Source organism: Bufo bufo, chromosome 9 (genome assembly GCF_905171765.1).
Source record: "Bufo bufo chromosome 9, aBufBuf1.1, whole genome shotgun sequence".
Lineage (NCBI taxonomy): Eukaryota > Metazoa > Chordata > Amphibia > Anura > Bufonidae > Bufo > Bufo bufo.
In genome coordinates, this window is record NC_053397.1 from 205,904,063 (window position 1) to 205,918,827 (window position 14,765).

Sequence of the window (14,765 nt, forward strand, 5' to 3'; positions counted from 1 at the left end):
GGATAACTTCAAACAACCAGAATATCCCTTTAATAAATTTCCCCAGTAGTCCTGCCAAAATGAAAAAGAAAAACTGCCATTTTTTTATTTCCTAATGTTTTTTTTATGAAGATAGGGGCATATTTTTTTATTTTTTTTTTACTTTTTGATGGGTGTCCGTTTTTAAAGGTCTTCTTCCATGAAAAGTACTACTATGAGATGAATGAATGGATCATTTTAAATAAAGTATTATTGCAATATGCATACAATAAAAATATTGCTAGTTTTCATAACATACATTTTTCTTTCTGGTTGCGCCCCCTGCTGTTTATCCTTCTGGTCCACCTTCTCCTGCACTCAGCGATGGACTGACATGCTCAGTAGCTTCCCTGCTCCTTCCTCTCCCCTCATTACTGGCATTGTGATCTTAAAGGAGTTGTCCCATGATTAATGTAAAAAAATATGAAAATCAGACATCATATAGTACATGACAATCTCTAACAAAGCCAGAACCAGCCCTGGACCTCTCATGGATCCAGAGATCTCCACATTCATTGCTCCAATTGCTGTGCTAGATTTATTTCTAGCAGGCATCTCAGGGAGCGTGTCCTTTTTTGTTTTCTGTAGCTCCTTCCCTGTGACACAGCTTCTAACAGAAGATATACCTGGTGACAGTTGAAGATTTATACTGAGCATGTGCGGCCACCTCAGTGAGGTGGACAAGAAATGAGGAAACCTAAGAAACGGCAGATTCATTTTATTGACTAGCTCACATACTATACGTAATTTCTAATTTACATGCAATTACAAAATTATTCAGATCCAGGAGTTGGTTAGAAAAAGTTGGCGCTAGCTGAGTGCTGTTGCTTTACTCCTGTTCATAATTAATCATTAAATAGAAGATCACTGGCTAAGGGTGGGTTCACATCTGCGTTCTGGATTCCGTTATGGCTTTTTGTTATAACCTGGTTAACACGGAAATCCATGAGACGGACGTCAAAACGGAAGCCTTTATGAGGCATTCCGTTTTGCTTTACGTCACCATAGAAGTCTATGGGAATCCTAACAGATCCGTCTGGTTCCCGTTATGCACGACTGAAAGCAAAGTCTGTGTCGACAGGACTTTTTTTCTCCGTTCTGCATAACGGAAACCAGGACGGATCCGTCCTGGTTTTTGACGTCAGTCCCATGGATTCCGTTATTTTCCGTTATAACGGAAAGCCATAACTGAATCCAGAACGCAGATGTGAACCCACCCTCAGTCAGGTTTTCTTCAATGCCAGTGCAAAAAAAAATAATTATGTATATAAAAAAAATCATATCACATAAGGCCGAAAAAAGACATTTGTCCATCCAGTTCGGCCTGTCATCCTGCAAGTTGATCCAGAGGAAGGCAAAAAAAAAAAAAAAAACTGTGAGGTAGAAGCCAATTTTTCCCACTTAAGGGGGGAAAAATTCCTTCCCGACTCCAATCAGGCAATCAGAATAACTCCCTGGATTAACGACCCCTCTCTAGTAGCTATAGCCTGTAATATTATTACACTCCAGAAATACATCCAGGCCCCTCTTGAATTCCTTTATTGTCCTCACCATCACCACCTCCTCAGGCAGAGAGTTCCATAGTCTCACTGCTCTTACCGTAAAGAATCCTCTTCTATGTTTGTGTACAAACCTTCTTTCCTCCAGACGCAGAGGATGTCCCCTCGTCACAGTCCTGGGGATAAATAGATGATGGGATAGATCTCTGTACTGACCCCTGATATAGTTATACATAGTAATTAAATCTCCCCTCAGTCGTCTTTTTTCTAAAGTGAATAACCCTAATTTTGATAATCTTTCAGGGTACTGTAGTTGCCCCATTCCAGTTATTAGTTTAGTTGCCCTCCTCTGGACCCTCTCCAGCTCTGCTATGTCTGCCTTGTTCACAGGAGCCCAGAACTGTACACAGCACTCCATGTGTGGTCTGACTAGCGATTTGTAAAGTAGTAGGACTATGTTCTCATCACAGGCATCTATGCCCCTTCTGATGCAACCCATTATCTTATTGGCCTTGGCAGCAGCTGCCTGACACTGGTTTTTGCAGCTTAGTTTGCTGTTTATAAAAATTCCTAGATCCTTTTCCATATCAGTGTTACCCAGTGTTTTACCATTTAGTATGTACGGGTGACTTGCATTATTCCTTCCCATGTGCATAACCTTACATTTGTCAGTGTTAAACCTCATCTGCCACTTATCTGCCCAAGCCTCCAATCTATCCAGATCCCTCTGTAGTAGTATACTGTCCTCTGTAGTATATATACAGTATACTGTCCTCTGTAGTATATATATACAGTATACTGTCCTCTGTAGTATATATACAGTATACTGTCCTCTTCAGTGTAAATTACTTTACACAGTTTAGTGTCATCTGCAAAAATGTATACTTTACTATGCAAGCCTTCTACAAGATCATTAATATATTGAAGAGAATAGGGTCCAATACTGACCCCTGAGGTACTCCACTAGTGACAGTGACCCAATCTGAGTGTGTACCGTTAATACCCACCCTCTGTTTTCTATCACTGAGCCAGTTACTTACCCACTTACAGACGTTTTCTCCCAGTCCGAGCATTCTCATTTTATATACTAACCTTTTATACGGTACAGCGTCAAATGCTTTGGAGAAGTCCAGATACACGACATCCATTAATTTGCCGCTGTCAAGTCTAGAACTTACCTCCTCATAGAAACTGATTAAATTAGTCTGACATGACCGATCCCTCATGAAGCCATGCTGATATGGCGTTATTTGCTTGTTTTCATTGAGATCCTCTAAGATAGCATCTCTCAGAAAACCTTCAAACAGTTTACCCACAACAGATGTTAAACTTACCGGCCTATATATTATATATTGACTATTGGCACCACATTTGCTATACGCCAATCCTGTGGAACACTGTCAGTATAGAGTCCGCAAATATCAGAAATAAGGGTCTGGCTATGACATTACTTAATTCTCTTAGGCCCCTTTCACACGGGCGAGATTTCTGCGCGGGTGCAATGCGTGAGGGTCTGTGCACATGAGCGGTGATTTTCACGCATCACTTGTGCGTTGCGTGAAAATCGCAGCATGCTCCTCTTTGTGCGTTTTTCACGTAATGCAGACCCCATAGAAATGAATGGGGTTGCGTGAAAATCGCAAGCAAGTGCGGATGCGGTGCGATTTTCATGCACGGTTGCTAGGAGACGATCGGGATGGGGACCCGATCATCATTATTATTTTCTCTTATAACATGGTTATAAGGGAAAATAATAGCATTCTGAATACAGACTGCATAGTACAATAGCGCTGGAGGGGTTAAAAAAAAAAAAAAAAAAAATTTAATTCACCATGGTAAAAGATCATGTGACGGACCATGTGATGAGCGTAGTGACGTCATCAAAGGTCCTATTCCTCACAAAAGAAGACAGAAGAGATGCCGGCTGCGCGAACAAGTGGATTAAGGTGAATTAAATTTTTTATTTTTTTTTAACCCCTCCAGCCCTATTGTACTATGCATTCTGTATTCAGAATGCTATTATTTTCCCTTATAATCTACACAACCTTGAACCCACACCTGAACTTCTTTGAAGAAGTTCGGTTCTGGGGACCACCTTCGGGGGAACGCAATCGCAGTCAAAACTGACTGCAATTGAGTAACTACTCGCGTGTTTTTGCCGCAATGCACCGGGACGCATCCGGACACGCTCGTCTGCAAGGGGCCTTAGGATACAGGGGTGTATGTCATCTGGCCCTGGCGATTTGCCTATTTTAATCTTTTTAAGTCGCTGTTGTACTTCTTCCTGGGTCAGACAGGGCACTTTTAATGGGGAATTTACTTTTACATTCTGCATGTCATCTGACAGTTTATTTTCCTCAGTGAATACAGTGAAGAAAAAAATATTTAAAATAGCTTTGCTTTCTCCTCGTCTCTCTCTGCAACTCCCTCCTTATTGCTTTATAGAGGACCAACACCTTCAGATTTATACTTTTAACCATTTATATAATTGAAGAACTTTTTTATTTTATTTATTTTTTATCAAGCGCACAATGTGGGCAAACAAGACGTCGTAAACCTCCGTTAAAGACAAACAAAAGGTGGTTTCTTTACTTGCAGAACTCTATGTAGAATATCCGGTTCGGTGCGTGGAATGCACCTGACTCGACGTCACCTTTGCACCGAATATATAATGAGAGGATCTCTGTCTCTGCCAAGACTTTCCAGCCCTTTAACCTCTGAGAGATCCACGTCTCCTGTAAGATTTACTCCTTCCTGAAAACTGCCCTCTAAACGCTACTGACCAAAGATGATCCCGAATACTGCGCGTACCCGCTGTGCCTAGACTGGTGCCTTTTAAGGATTCTTAATTAAAATAAACCAGCACTGCTCCTGAAGGATGCTCGATTTTCCTATAACAGATCTCTGCTCAGGTCCTGAACCAGAAGATGATGAACTTTTAAATCTGTAAGTAATTGGGTTCCTGCGGAATGTAAGGGGTGGTCTGGCAGCGCATGTGCTGGGCACCAGGGAAGGCACCACCTTAGCAGGTGTATTTTTAAAAAAAAAAAATTTTATGGAGTTTTTAAGTCCTGTGATTATACAGGCAGCCGACTTTCTACACAAAGGATTTCCCACTTTTTACATGAACCTAGTCCTAATTAAGGGGTCTGATGATTGGGTTAAATGGGTAATCTTCTTATAAGGTGCTGTCACTGTATTATACAAAAGGGGTTGTCTCATCTTGGACATTGGGGGCATATTCTTGCGATATGCCCCCAATGTCTGATAGGTGTGATCCCCCTCTGGGACCCGCTCCTATCCTTAGTACGGAGCCCTCAAAGTGACGGAGGGCGGCCGCCGTCCATTCATTTCTATGGGACTGCCGTAAACCCCTGAATGGAGGGGTAGCCGCGCTTGCGCAGTGCGCTTCCCATTCATTTCAAAGGGACGTCTAAAAATAGCCGAGCATGCTCGGCCGTCCGTGTGCATTCCGCAATTTGAGAAACGGCCCATTATAGAAATGCCTATTCTTGTCCGTGATTGGGGACAAGAATAGGACATGCTCTATATTTTTTGCGGGTCCGTGGAACGGAACAACGGATGCGGACAGGACACGGCGTGCTGTCCACATGTTTTGCGGCCCTGTTGAGATGAATGGGTCTACAAAATTGCGGAACGGATGCAGACTCGTTCATACGGTCGTGTGAATGAGCCCTTAATGTTTTATGACATCATGTTTTCATGGTACCTGAATATGTCACCATTATGTTTTTTCCTCAGGCTGCCACGTGGTACACGTGTGTTATTTCTGTATTGTGACATCACTGTGTGCATTATTCCATTAGGGTGCATTCACACAACCCTGTATGTATTGTGCCATCTGCAAAAAAAACAGATGACGTCCGCGTGACATCGGTGTTGCATCCGTATTTTTGCAGGCCCATTATAACGATGCCTATTCTGGCAGACGAGAATCTCGCATGTTCTATCTTTTTACAACGCAGATTGGATGCGGACCAAAAATTCTGTTCTGTGAATGGGGCCCTGCTGTGCGCATTATCCATGTACTGGGGGAACCTTTTTTCCTTGTGGAGACTGCCAAAATCTTATGGGCCATGCAGTGCTTCCTGGGAAAAGGCAAATGTAAACTTTGCGTAGTCGCTTAAACCTCTTTGACACAAGCAAGTTTTCCGTCAGGGTGCGATTCGTGAAGCAAACGCATAGTATCCATGCTCAACCCTGACCCATTCATTTTAATGGGTCTGTGCACATGAGTGTCGTTTTTCACAAATCGTTTCTGCGTTCAGGAGGAAAAAAATCGCAGCATATTCTATATTCTGCTCTTTTCACGCAGCTCTGCTTCCATAGAAGTGAATGGGGCGATGCGTTTTTCCCTGATGGTTGCTAGGAGATGGTTGTTCTTCAGTGTTTGTTTGTTTGTTTGGTTCTGTTTAGTTTTTTTCCACACAACTGAAAAACGCATCAAAATTTAGATTGCACCCACTCGGAAAAAACAAACACTGAGCACAATCGCAGATAACTCAGACTGAACTTGTCTGCAAAACCATCAGTACGGCATAAATCGTAGTGTAAGTTAACTCTTTCGTGCATTAAAGCAGTGAATTGAACGCTTTGTGTAGTAATAATAGGGGCAAATGTCTACCAATGTCCATGGTCCAAAGTTCCTTTGCTCCAGGGCACCGCACATTATCCCAGTGTTGTGACATCAATGTCAGGCCGAGTTCTTCACACTTCAGTTATTTGGTCAGTTATTTCCATCAGTTATTGGGAGCCAAAACCAGGTGTGGGTCAAAAACGCAGAACAGGAGGAAATCTTTCCCTTATCTCTCTGTCTAGATTTCACTGCTGGTTTTGGCTCCCAATAACTGATGGAAATAACTGATCAAATACCTGAAGTGTGAACTTGGCCTGAGCATTATCCCAGTACTGTGACATCACTGTGAGCCTTGTCCTTGTATTGTGACATCACTGTGAGCCTTGTCCTTTTGTATTGTGACATCACTGTGAGCCTTGTCCTTGTAGTGTGACATCACTGTGAGCCTTGTCCTTGTAGTGTGACATCACTGTGAGCCTTGTCCTTGTAGTGTGACATCACTGTGAGCCTTGTCCTTGTAGTGTGACATCACTGTGAGCCTTGTCCTTGTAGTGTGACATCACTGTGAGCCTTGTCCTTGTAGTGTGACATCACTGTGAGCCTTGTCCTTGTAGTGTGACATCACTGTGAGCCTTGTCCTTGTAGTGTGACATCACTGTGAGCCTTGTCCTTGTAGTGTGACATCACTGTGAGCCTTGTCCTTGTAGTGTGACATCACTGTGAGCCTTGTCCTTGTAGTGTGACATCACTGTGAGCCTTGTCCTTGTAGTGTGACATCACTGTGAGCCTTGTCCTTGTAGTGTGACATCACTGTGAGCCTTGTCCTTGTAGTGTGACATCACTGTGAGCCTTGTCCTTGTATTGTGACATCACTGTGAGCCTTGTCCTTGTATTGTGACATCACTGTGAGCCTTGTATTGTGACATCACTGTGAGCCTTGTCTTGTGACATCACTGTGAGCCTTGTCTTGTGACATCACTGTGAGCCTTGTCTTGTGACATCACTGTGAGCCTTGTCTTGTGACATCACTGTGAGCCTTGTCTTGTGACATCACTGTGAGCCTTGTCTTGTGACATCACTGTGAGCCTTGTCTTGTGACATCACTGTGAGCCTTGTCTTGTGACATCACTGTGAGCCTTGTCTTGTGACATCACTGTGAGCCTTGTCTTGTGACATCACTGTGAGCCTTGTCTTGTGACATCACTGTGAGCCTTGTCTTGTGACATCACTGTGAGCCTTGTCTTGTGACATCACTGTGAGCCTTGTCTTGTGACATCACTGTGAGCCCTGTCTTGTGACATCACTGTGAGCCCTGTCTTGTGACATCACTGTGAGCCCTGTCTTGTGACATCACTGTGAGCCCTGTCTTGTGACATCACTGTGAGCCCTGTCTTGTGACATCACTGTGAGCCCTGTCTTGTGACATCACTGTGAGCCCTGTCTTGTGACATCACTGAAGACATTGTCCCCCACGCTCCTGAGAATGAGGGTCCCGTTCTGCCGTCTGAATGGAGTGGTAGGTAGCCACTCCATTCATTCTCTATGGGACTGCCAGAGATTGCTCACGTACAGAATAGAGCACATGCTAAACCTGCCGCTCCATTAGAGCGGGGGAACAGGAATCCTTATTCTTGGGATCTGTGGAGGTCCCAGTGGTCAGGCCCCCACTGATCATCTATCCACCATCCTGTGGATAGGGGATGACTTTAAAGAGTCGCTGCACTTTCACACAGTTTCATTCAATAGAGAATGGTCTAAATAGCTAATTTCTAAATCGCTTCATTTGAAAGATCTGCCTGCGTCCTCCTGAAAAAAGCTGTAGAGTCATGGCCATGAGGGGTCTCACTTCCACCTAATTTGCAGTTCGCTGCCTGTTCTCAGGCAAGATCCGTCCCTGGTAACAGAGACGCAGAAGACGGCTCACAGGAAGTGGGGGCATGTCGGAGCTCGCTGAGACCCTGAGCCTGATAAAAGAACTGCTTCTACACAGCTTTTAAAGATTATGGGAGCCTCCTGTGTGTCTGTAAGTGTGATCTCCCCTTCCTTCTCTTTTCTGTGAGCTCCAGAGCTGAAAAAAACAAAACTGTGTGAATTAAGGGAAAAGACGTCACAGCAGTACAGTGCTGGCAGATTGCACAGAAGGAGTATGCCTCCTGCTTCTAAGTGAAATGCATCTAGCTGTGCAGCTGAAACAGAGAATAATATGGCTGAAAAGAACATTAGGGAAGCCCAAAAAAGACACACTCCTTCAGTTATTGAACAAAGCGCAGCCATTATGCAAACCGTTTTTGAAAACTTAGGTATGCGTTACAACAAAGGAACCTTTTTAAACTGTGTTGCATGGTAATATCAACTTAATGTTAGCTTGTCTGCAACATCAGATATAGGAATAAAAAAGACTCAATCTAATCTGGTGGCTTTCTGTGTGTTTAGTGAACATGCGTACTTGATGGGTTGCTTTAATAAGAAAAACACTATAAAAAGTTGTTTATGGCAGCTATAAAGTCTGATTTATAATGCTCGGAGCCAAGTTACTCCTGACCCTTCTCCTGTTGCATCAGTTTGCTGCCTTCTCTACACAATGTGGGTGTAAAGGTCAGCGAGTGCAAACCCCCTGTCCTCCGTGACCAACCTCCTCAGAGGGGGATGACCAAGTGTACCCCTCGTTCTTGTGAAGTGAATGGGACGGATTCTCGTAGCTACACCTGCTCACCACTGCTGTTGTGACGGTGAGCAGGTAAATAATGAAGGCAAGACTGCGCTGGCATGGCGCATGCTTTCTCTTCCACCAGCTGATCGGCGGGGGTGCTGGGTGTCAGACCCCTGCCGATCTGGTGTTGAGGTCATCAATAAAAATAACTTTGACAACCCCACTATTCTAATGACCAGGAGGGCCATTACCACTCTTTTGCACCTTGCTGCCATCTTCTATACGCTAACTTGTGAAATCCAAATGCATTTTGTCATCTCCTAATAAAGTGCATATTCTTCTGAAACTGTTATTTCATGTAATTTGCCTGGTCTACCAGTATGTGGAAGCAAACACTTGGCAGTGCTAGTTGCAGGGAATGGACCGGATCTCTCTCTCTCTCTCTTTCTCTCTCTCTCTCTCTTTCTCTCTTTCTCTCTTTCTCTCTTTCTCTCTCTCTCTCTCTCTCTCTCTCTCTCTCTCTCTCTCTCTCTCTCTCTCTCTCTCTCTCTCTCTCTCTCTCTCTCTCTCTCTCTCTCTCTCTCTCTCTCTCTCTCTCTCTCTCTTTCTCTTTCTCTCTCTTTCTCTCTCTTTCTCTCTCTTTCTCTCTCTTTCTCTCTCTTTCTCTCTCTTTCTCTCTCTTTCTCTCTCTTTCTCTCTCTTTCTCTCTCTTTCTCTCTCTTTCTCTCTCTTTCTCTCTCTTTCTCTCTCTTTCTCTCTCTTTCTCTCTCTTTCTCTCTCTTTCTCTCTCTTTCTCTCTCCTCAGGGAGAGGTTGTGTGCAGGCCAGCAGAGCTCTGTCTGCTCTGCGAGGCCCTGCCTGTGAAGTCTACATGGCTGCATGTTCCCTCCTGGGCTTGCATTGCCTAATTCCAAGCTAAAGTTAGAGCTTGAGGTACTAAATGCCAGGACAAAAAGTTCCTAGGATTACAGTAAGAGACAGACTACTATTGCTAACATAGCAGAGCTGAGAGAGCTACACTAAGGATACAGTAGAGAGGAGTTTGTTTGCAGAATAGTATTTGCCTGCAGAAACCTATTGGAAACCAAGATAAGGTCTGGAAACTGTATGGATTACAGTTTATGCAAAGTAAAGCAACTGTTCAACCGTTTACCAAGTCTGGACTCAACTTTGTTCTACCCCTTTTGCACTGCTTCAGACGACCATGTCTGGGATCCACCCGTATTCAGGTAGGAGCACCGTGACAAAGTGTTACACAACATCTCCAGGGATATTGTGGCTTATTTAACACCACTCTGGCCTTCCTACACTGGGTACCAACATTACCATCTACAAAGGGGACTCCATGTCACGTTTACTATAAGAGGGACATATTTAGTAGAAACCTCCCAAGGGGCAAGGGATCCCCCAGACGCTGAACCCGGCTGTTGCACTATCTCTAATGCATGTCTTGAGTGAATTTGGAAAAATCTAACATTTAAATGAAATGGATACATAATTTGGACGCATTCCAAAGATATAGATAATGAAGACATAAAGCTAACAGTTTGTGCCACAAACATACAGAGCCTAAAATGCAACATTTAAAGGCTATGGACACCTCTGGGGGCATTTTATTTTTTATTATTGCACTGTATTCATTTTGAGCTAAACATTTTATTTCAATTGATCGTTATTAAAAATGTTGAACCCCTTGAGATTCTCTAGTAGCAGGCTCTGTGTTTTTATTGTTTTCCATCAGACAGATCAGCTGACCTCTGATCTCTGACTTTATAAACTCTCATTATAGCTCCATGCTTATCTTGCTGATAAGAATGTGGCTTAAATAAGTGTTTTTCAGCTACTAGTAACTTAGAGATAAGGGTTTTTAGATGACAGCACAAAGTGAAAGTGCAGCTAGGCAGAAATTAACCCTTTATGACAAAACTGCTGAATATTTTTAATAAACCCCAATTGAAAAAATGATTTTAAGCCCAAAATGAGTAAAATGCAATCGTGACAAAAAAAATGCCCCCGAAGGTGTACATAGCCTTTAATGAACCGGGCAGGGATTCCCAGAAACTTTATCTTGCACCTGCGGATGGATTGGGCACTTGACCTTGGCTAAACGGAAACAACATTTTATCTTGCATTAAGCTTTAAAACAATTAAATTTTTGTTCACCAAAAAACAGACAAATGACTTCAACAGCTGCCATGTAATACTACATTTCCATAATACCAGGAGGGTTGCGTCTTCTAGAAATGAATGGAATTGCTGTGGCAGTCGCAAGAAATCCAAAACAGCTGGATTTCGTGCGACTGCCGCAACAATCCCATTCAGTTCTATGGGATCACCATTAATGATGATTAATGGTGAACCTGGCGTAATCCTCGATCTGAGACTTCTAAGTGGAGACCATCTTTGAAGACCCAACATTCACCAATGGGTAGCTAATCCGTTGTAAAAGCGTGGTGGGCGATGTGCCCTTTCCAGTAAGGCCTGTTGCCATAAACTAGCAATTGCACTTACTGACTGTTCTTTTTTCCTTTGCTGGGGGCCAATTTAAAGGATTGGTGCAATCTGTATATTCGGTTCTTTCTCTCTCCTCGGCACACAAGGATGGAGGCTCTTTGGAGCAGGCCTCGCACTATGCTCCCTGGATCCTCCCTCAGAGGCGGCAGGTTCTGAATAGGGCACAATAAACTAAATAGTGCTACCATGTTCATTGGAATAACATCAAAGCGCAGAAAATATATTAACCGAAATGGCAAATGTTGACCCTTTTGCAGTGGTCCTCTGGGGCACTACATAGCTATGTAAGGGGGTGTCATACTGTGTTAAAGGCACTTAAGGGGCATTAAACTGTGTGGGGGGCACATATATTAACAATGTGATAGGGAGGAGCTTAGCGGTGATATTGGGCAGAGCTTGGTGTTATCAAGGGGCCCCAGACATAACTTTCCTTAGGGTGCTTATATACTAGAAGTTACCCAGAAGGTACATGTGTAGGTAATCCAGGCCATTTACATATTTTTGTTTTGTGTTGGGCAGAGGACCATCCATGGAACAATTGGATGTGGAGAGAGAAGGCATAAAACTGCGAGAAGACCTGAAGTTTTATTTTATGAGTCCCTGCGACAAGTACCGAGCTCGAAGGCAGATCCCATGGAAACTTGTCCTCCAGGTTCTGAAGATTGTGATGGTGACCACACAGGTAGGTGGCTCATGTATGCGGTCAGAGATGAGTCAAGAACGTCCTACCTTTTATGTTTTATGTTTTTTATCTAACTTTTTGCTGCTCGCCCTTTTCCTGTTTTTCCGCCACAACGACCATACTCTATCCATATAGAGCACATGTATACCACAGAGAAATGGGGGGCCCTCTGCTCAGGACCCCCTTTGTGTCTGGAGGTAGAGTTGTATTGATTCTTGGATCTAAGGCCCGTGAGAAGACCGTTCTTCTGATCGTTTTATATTTCCATTCCCTCTTCCAGCTTGTCCTCTTTGGGTTGAGCAATCAGCTTGTCGTCTCCTTCAAGGAAGAGAACACAATGGCCTTTAAACACTTATTTCTTAAGGGCTACACTGGCATCGATGAGGATGACTATAGCCGCACGGTTTACACGCAGAAGGACCTTTATGACAGCATCTTCCATGTGATTGACCAGGTAACACAACGGCATAATGATTCTATCTTCATAATCTCCCGTGTACCCCTGTAGGATTTGCCAATTTTATCTTTCCCATCTATGTCGCCCCATAGAAGGAAATAGAGGTGGTCGTACATGCGCACCATGGGCCATACTCGTGGGGCCTTTTGCCGACCTCTTTTTTTTTTGTCTTGATCAGTGGGGGCCCCACCGGTCAGACCCTCAGCAACCAAGCACTTAGAGCAGAATGAGCGCTATAACAGCTGGGTGCCTGCTGTTTAATACAGCAGACATCCATGGCTAATGTCCATGATTGGCAGTAATGCCAATCGTGGACATTTAAACCCTCAGATGCCTTGGTCAAATGTGACCACGTCGTCTGATAGGGTTGAAATACGGACGTGAGAGTTTTCCCCCAGCAGAGATCCTTGAAAGCATTTTAATGGTATTAATGAGCCTGAGCCTGTACTAGGATTAGAGGTTCATTATTTGTATATCACAGTTCATGCCAGCAGGTGGCAGCACTGCACTGTGATATAGTGATTTCTTTATAGAATAATAGAGCAAATTCCATTATTCTCCAAGTTTCAATCTGATTGCAAGTTGTGGTCCACTTGGGGACCTAAAAAAAAAAAAGTAAAGTTTTGAAAAAAATAAATAAAAATAGAACAATTCAAACTACCCCCTTTCCCTAAAATAAAAAGAAATTAATAATTTAAAAAAATAACATCATGGGCATTGCCGTGTGCAAAAACACCCGTGCTATTTAAAATATTTTAAAAAAACGTATCCCATATGTGGAATGGCGTAACAGAAAAGTCCGTTTTTTTTTCATGACTTTATTACCCCCCCAAAAAAATAATAAAAAGTGATCAAAAAGCCATTCACACCCCAAAATGTTAATACCCAAAACTACAGATCCTCCTGCAAAAAATGAGCCCTCATAAAAGTTACGGCGTCGGAATACAGCGATGACTAGAATTATTTTTTTCAGTATTAAAACGCAAGACAAACTATACATATGTGGTATCGCCATAATCGTACTGATCTGTAGAGTAAGTCAGTTTTACCGCATAGTGAACGCCATAGAAATAAAACCAGGTAAAACTGTGGTGAAATTGCGTTTTAGTTTTAGTTTTTTCAAATTCTACTCTATTTTTTGAATTTTTTTTCCCGCTTCCTACTACATTGTATGCAATATTAAATGGTGGTATTAGAAAGTACAACTTGTTCCTGCAAAAAAGTCACATTTTCCATGTGAACGGAAAAATAAAAAAGTTATGGCTTCGGGAAGGCAGGGAGCGGAAAAACAAAAAAAATTGAAAATTGCTGTGCCAGGAAAGGGGAAAGTGCAGAGGATGCAGAATTTGCAGAGAGAGCAGAGCCTCTAGGTGTAATGACAACGCCCCCGTTGCTCCTAGAGGCTCATTTGCATATATTAAAGCATCATTTTTCTCAGCAATGCGGACACATATGAACATGGGACCAACACAGATGGCTTCAGCTGCCAAGCGCACATGTAACAGGTCAGCCAGTGTCATAGGTACAAAACTGCTGACAGATGCCCTCTAAGGTTTTGTCATTGCGAAAAATAAAATCAAGTATATAAGCCTTTTAAACCTATTCGCTCCTTGGTTGTCAGTGGTAATTTGTCAAAGGCACCTGATTACTTATTGTGTATCTGCAGTACCGTCAGATTGGAAACCTCTCGCTTGGTACAGTCAGCTATGACAATGACGAAAAAAGAAAAGGTCTGAAGATCTGTAAACAGCATTACCACAGGGGGTCACTGCACCCCTCCAATGATACCTTCTATATAGACCCAACTGTGGAAACTGGTAAGTACATTGTGTTACCTCAAACGCATTTGTCTGAAAGAAAAAACGGATCAACGGATTTCCCCGATCTGCCGTAATCGCAGCAACTATTGCTCCCAGCGTGAACTCCTCCTTAGAAAGAACGTTTTAAAAAAAATGTATATGTACAAGGTGGATACACAGAAACATCATAGTATATTAGACAAAGGAACATTCTTTATGTGTAGAATTAAGACTATTCAAGCATCAGTATAGGAAAGGATTCTTTACGGTTAGAGTAGTCTAAGCACAGAATGACCTACCTGAAGGGGGAGTAATGACATTTAAAGTTGTTGTTAAAGGGGTTGTCCTATTAAAGGTGTTGTCCAGGCTCAGACCTGAACCCGGACACAAGCCGAGCTGCACTCATTCACCATGAATGAGTGGAGCATCGGAGCGTTTTACTGAATCGCGCAGGGCAAGGGAATTTTCTTGAGATCCGGTGGCACTAATGGGCTCTACATAGGTAAGCTAGGTGGAGGCTTCCTCCTAGCAGTGAGCCCGGTGACATCAC

General features: G+C 43.1%; 1 protein-coding gene across 2 annotated transcripts in view; it reads left to right on the plus strand.

Annotated features, from left to right (window-relative positions):
• Window positions 1-14,765, plus strand: part of MCOLN2 (mucolipin TRP cation channel 2) — a 50,509-nt gene that overhangs the window by 12,026 nt on the left and 23,718 nt on the right. The window contains exons 1-4 of one of the 2 annotated variants that reach the window (XM_040407923.1): window positions 4,222-4,463; window positions 11,797-11,959; window positions 12,240-12,413; window positions 14,083-14,233. In XM_040407923.1, the coding sequence (XP_040263857.1) occupies window positions 4,396-4,463; window positions 11,797-11,959; window positions 12,240-12,413; window positions 14,083-14,233 (556 nt within the window). In that variant the 5' untranslated portion in view covers window positions 4,222-4,395. Of the gene's footprint in view, window positions 1-4,221; window positions 4,464-11,796; window positions 11,960-12,239; window positions 12,414-14,082; window positions 14,234-14,765 lie in introns of those variants that run through there. The other variant, XM_040407924.1, reaches the window with a different exon arrangement.